Here is a 6598-nt window from a genome sequence, read left to right as displayed (position 1 = left end):
TATCTTGATTTTCACTGGTTTCTGAGAAAATAAATGTCAAACTTAGGCTTGCATAAACAACCACAAAAAATCTATCGCATATTCGAAAAAATCGTAACGGTAACCTGACGATGACTGAAAATCGAAACTTTTTCCGCAGATCGACCGCACTTCTCCCTATAGAATGCACTCAAAAGCAAATCTCGAGTTTTACAGATTTATGAAAAAATTATTATCAACTTTAGGTCTGCTTAATCAACCGCAAATTTCTATCGCATATTTTTTATTCGGAAAAATTACTTTTATTCGGAAAAAAAATTACATGAAAATGGGCAAAAATCAAAGAGTTTTCCACCTACAGAACACACTTTATCCTACAAATGTGGTATAGAAGTAACTGTCCAATTGTGCTAGTTTTTGAGCAAATAAAAGTCAAATTCCCACCTGCTTAAATATTCGCGAAAACAACACGCAACTGATTGAAAAATTTTTGAAAATTTTCTGATGATGACTGAAAATCGAAACTTTTGACACTTAGAGAACAAGCTTTTCCCCACTGAATTCATACAAAAGTCACGCTTTGACTTGGTTAGTGTCTGAATAAATAAATGCCAAACTGCGGATTTTTGAAAAATCATCAAAAATGCCTGGTGATGACTAAGAACGTCGGCGTTCTCAGGCAACCGACACCACCAACCGAAACGTTGCGATAAAAACATCTCTGTATGACAATGGCAATGAAAGTGACACCAGTCCAGTGTATCACCTCTGAGGATGCCAGTCACTCTTGCTTGCGAAACGTCGACTGCCCAAAAAACGCATCAGTTTCAATTACGTGCCTGTTGATATTGGGAAAATTTCAATCATCATTGGGATATTCTATTAAGCTTTTGAATGCACCATTCACTCGGCAATCAGATTCACTTGGTATTGAACCGGCACACGATTGCCACACTTAAATAGACTAAAAACTGAATTGCGAAACAAGAGTGGCCGAAATGAAAAATCGAGCTGCGATGCTTTAACCTTAACAAGTCATTCTTAATTACACTTGAAAACAAATTATGATCCATTTTCACTGAATTAATCTGAAATAACGCTTAAGCTACTAATTCATTAGTTTCAACATCAGTTTCAATTAGTAATCTATAAGTAGCGCTTTTTTCGTGTTTTAAAGGTCGCCTTTTTCGGCACCAGAAGATTGATCTCTTCTTACAGTCCAGCGAGAGAAAAGTGGCGGTTGCAGCAAAACCCCACCAAATTTTCATGATTTTTTTCCAATCATCATCGACCGTTCAGTGAGTTAAAATGCACAATTTTTGCCAATTATTATTAGTTAATTAAACCGATAGAATCGAGGTGGCCTAAACAAATGCACCGCCTTATAGCGAATCTCCTCTTATAAAATCAACTCGCTGGCGATCCGCGGCCTGCTTATAATAACTGTTTATCGCCATCCGCAATTCATTCATTCACTTGTTTTCTTCTGCAACTTTCGACAATCAAATATCTAGTCGGCCGAGACTGTGAGAAACGACAAATTGTTCGCTGCGCGTTTTTTTTTTCTCTTCTGTGGACGGTGATTTTTGGGCATTTGGTTTGTGTGATTAGCGCAATTGAACTTGGACTAATAAATTATGGCTGATGTCAAAGGTAAGACAATTTTCCTTGTTTTTTAGTCATTTTTTCCCTGTGTAAGTCAAGCACTTTTAGAAGAAGAATCAATGTGTTTCAATTGTTTTTCTCAGAATTTTTATTGATGTTTTGCGGCGCAATTGAAGCATTTTTCGAGCAGTTTTTCGATTCGTTCTCTTTTCGTTTATGATTTTTATTATTTCCTGATTTCTTGCGCCGTTTGTTCTGAAGTAGAAATCACTTTCAACGCGAATCTGAACAACTGCATTATATTTTCAAGTTGTTTTTTAATGTGTTTCGATTATTTTTCTATGAAAAGCACTCGAAAATCGATAGATCAATACGTAATCCCTTCTGTAATGTCTGTGCAAACATCGATCAGTCCGTTAAAGCACTTCAAATAGTGAATTATCTGGAGAAAATTCAACAGCGTTTTGTTTGCTTGCTCCGGATTTTATTTATACTAAATTCAATTTTTATTGAATTTTCATGAAATTTATTATTCATCCATTTTTGGTTTCGATTTTCGCTGATCATCAGGCCATTTTCTGCGATTTTCCAAAATTGCGTTTGGTTTTCGAGGTTGTTTTGCAGGCCGCAGTTTATTATATATTTATTTACTCAGGAATCAACCGAGTGAAAAATTCGCTTTTGTATGGATTCGGTGGATAAAAATCTGTTCTTTAAGCCGCAAAAGCTTATAGTTTCAGTAACTTTCGGAAAATTTTCTAGAATTTTTCTAGTAAACGACATTCAGATTTTCGTGGATATTTAATTAAGCCGGTAGTTTGGCATTTATTTGCTCAAAAACTTGCAAAGTTAAACAGTCCTTTTTGTATCACTATCACAGGCCAATGTAGGTTTTATCCTTGAAAAACATTTCGCTTTCTAATCATCTTCAGAAAATTTTTGATATTTAAAGAACTTTGCCATATAATTTTGCGGTTGTTTTAGCAGACCTAAAGTTGACATTTATTTTTGCAGAAAATAGTGACAGTGAAAATTTACCTTTGGCTTCTTTTTCTAGAGTAAGGTACATTCTATTTGCGCAAAAAGTTTCGAATTTCAGCCATCATCAGGCTATTGTCAAGATTTTTTCGAATTTCCGACAGAGTTTTTGTGGTTATTAATGAAGGCCTAAGTTTGAAATTTATTTTCTCAAAAACCAGTAAAACTGGGCATGCAGTTTTATATGCATTTTGTAGGGCAAGATGCGTTCTATTTGCGGAACAGGTTTCATTTCTGAGTCATCCTCAGGCTATTTCCTATGTACTGAATTGTACCAAAACTCTCCGAAAAATCGTCTTCATTATTTTCGTCCACTTTCAACTGCGTGTTGCTCAATTGACTCGAATTTGCATAATCAAATGGCTTCAAATTAGCGCTCTTTTCTATTGGTAGCCAAGCTCGATTAAGAACCAATTTAAATAATGGCAAATGTTTGGTTTTTAAGCGCAAAAACCGCCGAGCCGCGTAATTGTAAGTTGCTAATAAATCTTCAATCGAGCTGAAAATATTATTCAGCAATTTTAATGAATTAGATTTGCAATTAATTCTTACTTTCATTTGAAAGTTGATGCATTCTGGATTAATACACTTCTACAGGGTGTCCCAGGAATATTTGCAACTCGAAAAATACAATAATTTGTTCTAGACAGACATGGGAAATAGCGTCAATTTTTCGGACAACTCAACGGCCTTAATTTTTTAAAATCGAAAGCTGTAAATTTTTGCAAAAAACCCATAATACTTTTTTGTTCCCCACTGCATGTAGAATTAGAAAGGATTTTTTGTTTGCAGAAAAATCATTGGCGTGCACCGTTTTTCTGTCTGGAAACTATCAAATGTTAAATTTTGCGTTGATTTTCTTATGTAATCCAAAAATGTTCAATTTTTAAGTAAAACTTTAAGTAAAAAATGCAAGTCTGCAATAAAAAATAAGCCTGAAGACCGAAATATTAAAGACAAACATTAAACGCATAGAAAGTGTCCTCACTCAAGATTGTTTTCTTCAGGTACCTCGAGCTTGAGCGACAGTATCCTAGGCCTGAACGAGATCACAGAAAACAAATCGCTATGGAAAATGCTGGCTGCTGAGTTTATTGGCACACTGATTTTGGTCACAGTGGGTTGTGGATCCTGCCTGGGAAATCCCACAATTGTCCAGATCGCCCTGGCTTTTGGCCTAACAGTTGCCGCTCTAGTCCAAGTAAGTCTTGATGTATTTTGAATGAAATTTTCAGCATTTTTGTATTGAATAGTCGTCTACAGAATGCAAGAGTTTCCAGTTTCTACCTGCTATCGATTGGAAGTTGCGAATTTTTGAAGCAGCGGGTGCAGTTAAGTGTAAACTTTCATTGTCAAGCTAATATTCACCAAGTCAGTAAAAATCTATAGATTGGGAGATTTCAATGGAATTTTTCATTGAAATTTTCAGCGCTGTTACACTCGACCTTCGTCGGCAGAGTGTGAAAGTTGCAAGTTGCTACTTGCCTTAAGTTGAAAGTTGCGAATTTTTGAAGCAGCCGATGCGGTTGAGCGAAAACTTTAATTTCCAAGCTAATATTTCCGAAGTCTCTAAAAATCTGTATCAAGGGTGATTTGAATGAAATTTTCCGCTGGTTGAAACGAACGTGTTCTCTCCAAAGTGTGAAAGTTTCCAGTTTGTACTTGCATCAGATCGGAAGTTAGGAATTTTTTAAGCCGAGGGCGCAATTGATTGTAAAAGCTGATTTCGCAGTTGAACATTTACTCACTCTGGAAAAGTCAGGATTTAGACTGCCTTAAAGAAAGTTTTGACAATTTTGAGCATCAGGTCTTTCCTGTAGAATATGCAAAAATCAAGTTCCGGCTTGCTGTCGATTAGAAGTTAGCATGTTTTGAAGTTGGGAGTGACGGTCTGTGAATACGCGCACATTCAAACCAACATTTACCACGACGTAAAAAAATCAAAATTTTGGTTCACTTAAATTAAATTTCCACCAATTTCAGGAAAAGGTTTCCTCTGTAAAATGGGGAATTTTCAGGTTGCCACTCGCTCCAGGTTAAAACTTAGATTTTTTTCAAGCTGTTAGTGGAATTGTGGAAAAACGGCTATTTTTAGGCTAAAACTTAGCAATTTGGCAAAAATCAGGATTTGGTGCGACTTGAATAAAATTTTAGACTTTTTGAGAACCAAGGTTCTGCTGTCGACCCCTAAAGTTTCAATTCGCTGGCGATTAGGCGCCAAAACTTATCAATTTTTCAAGCTGTGGGTGCCGTCGTGTAAAAATCTTCATTTTCAGTGGGCAAAAATAAAAAGTTGGTGCAGTTTAAACAGAATTTTCTGCGTTTGAATACTGCAGCTTTTTCTGTAAACTGTGCAAGCTTAAAGGTGCCATTTGCTCCAGATGAAAAGTTAGGAATTTTTGAAACAGAGGGTGCAGTTGTGGGCAAACTCATTTTTTAGTTCAAACTTAATTCAGTCCCCAAAAATCAGCCTTTAGGGCCACTTAAGCGAAATTTTCGCCATTATCAGAGTGAATAGTCTTCTACAAATGGGGAACAATTGCTGATGCTGTTTGGTCTAGGATAGAAGGCGAAATTTTTCAAACATTACCTACCGCTGTGGGGAAACGTTCAGTTTTGATCAGCTCGCGAAAAATTATGAGTCGATGTGATTTTAATAGAACTTTGCCAGGTTTTGAACGGAAATGTTGCTGATGGCCTGTCAAAATTTCAAGTTGCTGCTTGCTCAGAGTTAAAAGCTAGGAATTTTTATGCCACGAAGTGTGGCAACCTCCATGTTTAGCCCGACATTAATCAACTGGGCAAAAAATCGGGATTGTGCGTGATTTTAGTGAAACTCTCTGCACTTGCGGGCTCCACTATTGTCTATTGACTGGGAAAGTTGCCATTTGCTATTTAGTGTGGATGAAAAGTTGCGAATTGTTCAGGTGGTTGCTGTTGGGTTAGTGTAGAAATTTTAATTTTTCGTCCAGTATTCACTAAGTAGGGAAGCAGCAGAATTAAGCGCCTCTCAAAGGACATTTGCAACCATTAGGCGCAGGTTGTCCCTATGGACTGTGAAAGTTTCAAGTTTCTACGCGGCCTGGATTAGAAGTTACAAATTTTTCAAAAAAAAAAACGCGCGGTTGTCCACCAACTTCCACAAACACTTTTAGTCGATATAGATTTGCATAAAAAGCTTGAAAATCGGTTCGAAGGAGCGTCGAAACCCTGTAAATTATCAAAATCGCCGACCATTAGACCAATGTCATTTCAAAGGGGGCCCAGCTCGAACAAGTTGCATGCACCGCGATTTTTCCATGAAGTTTTAATCCAATTAATGCCCGAATGGAAAAATCAATCTGGCTGCCATAATTAATTTCATTCACCTTGTACTACCGTACACACAAGGTGCCTCCATGTCTAGAGTGTCCACTGGCCGGCCGACCGACCAGATCTGAGACTGGCAGGCAAAGTAGCCCGTGGTCAAATACAAATGTGTGCCACATTACACAACTGGACGCACTTAAAGCGCCACATGGGGTCTTCGGCTTTTAAACCCGTTGCGGATATTTCTGAATTTTCCATCATTTGATGTCGATTGATCGATTGGGGAAGATGTGGCCAATTTGGGGATTTGATGGCCCATGGGGGCGAGGGAAGATCCAGGGGGGGGTCATGACCCCCCCATTCAATTCTCTATCCAACGATGCCAAAACGAATTCTGTGGCTCGAATGGTTCTTGAGAAACTTCGAAAAATGCAGCGTCATGTTCAGGTGGATTTTGCAACTCAAAAAAAAACCACGCAAAGCTAAAACTTCTTGAATTCAAGCGTTTTTTGAGAAAACTGCCAACATTTCCCCATCCATGGTTCACTTTCTGAAAAGGCCATTTATTCATCTCTAGAATGATGTACAAATGAGCGTTCTTGCTCATTTTGCCTACGAGAAATGATCAAAAATGGGACGGAAAACATAAAATTTGGGCATAATCTTG

General features: G+C 37.5%; 1 protein-coding gene across 1 annotated transcript in view; it reads left to right on the top strand.

Moving 5' to 3' along the window:
- Positions 1–1384: 1384 nt before the first annotated feature.
- LOC109540230 (aquaporin AQPAe.a) overlaps positions 1385–6598 on the top strand; it is an 18875-nt gene continuing 13661 nt past the window's right edge. Inside the window, exons 1-2 of the mRNA XM_019908515.2 lie at positions 1385–1632; positions 3630–3823. Coding sequence (XP_019764074.1) covers positions 1617–1632; positions 3630–3823 — 210 coding nt within the window. The 5' untranslated portion in view covers positions 1385–1616. The remainder of the gene's footprint in view (positions 1633–3629; positions 3824–6598) is intronic.

This window comes from Dendroctonus ponderosae, unplaced genomic scaffold, assembly GCF_020466585.1.
Source record: "Dendroctonus ponderosae isolate FM_Combo_2020 unplaced genomic scaffold, Dpon_F_20191213v2 Dpon_F_20191213_7, whole genome shotgun sequence".
NCBI classification, from domain to species: Eukaryota; Metazoa; Arthropoda; class Insecta; order Coleoptera; family Curculionidae; genus Dendroctonus; species Dendroctonus ponderosae.
Note: the sequence above shows the minus strand (reverse complement) of the source record. Positions and strands in the feature narration are given on the sequence as shown.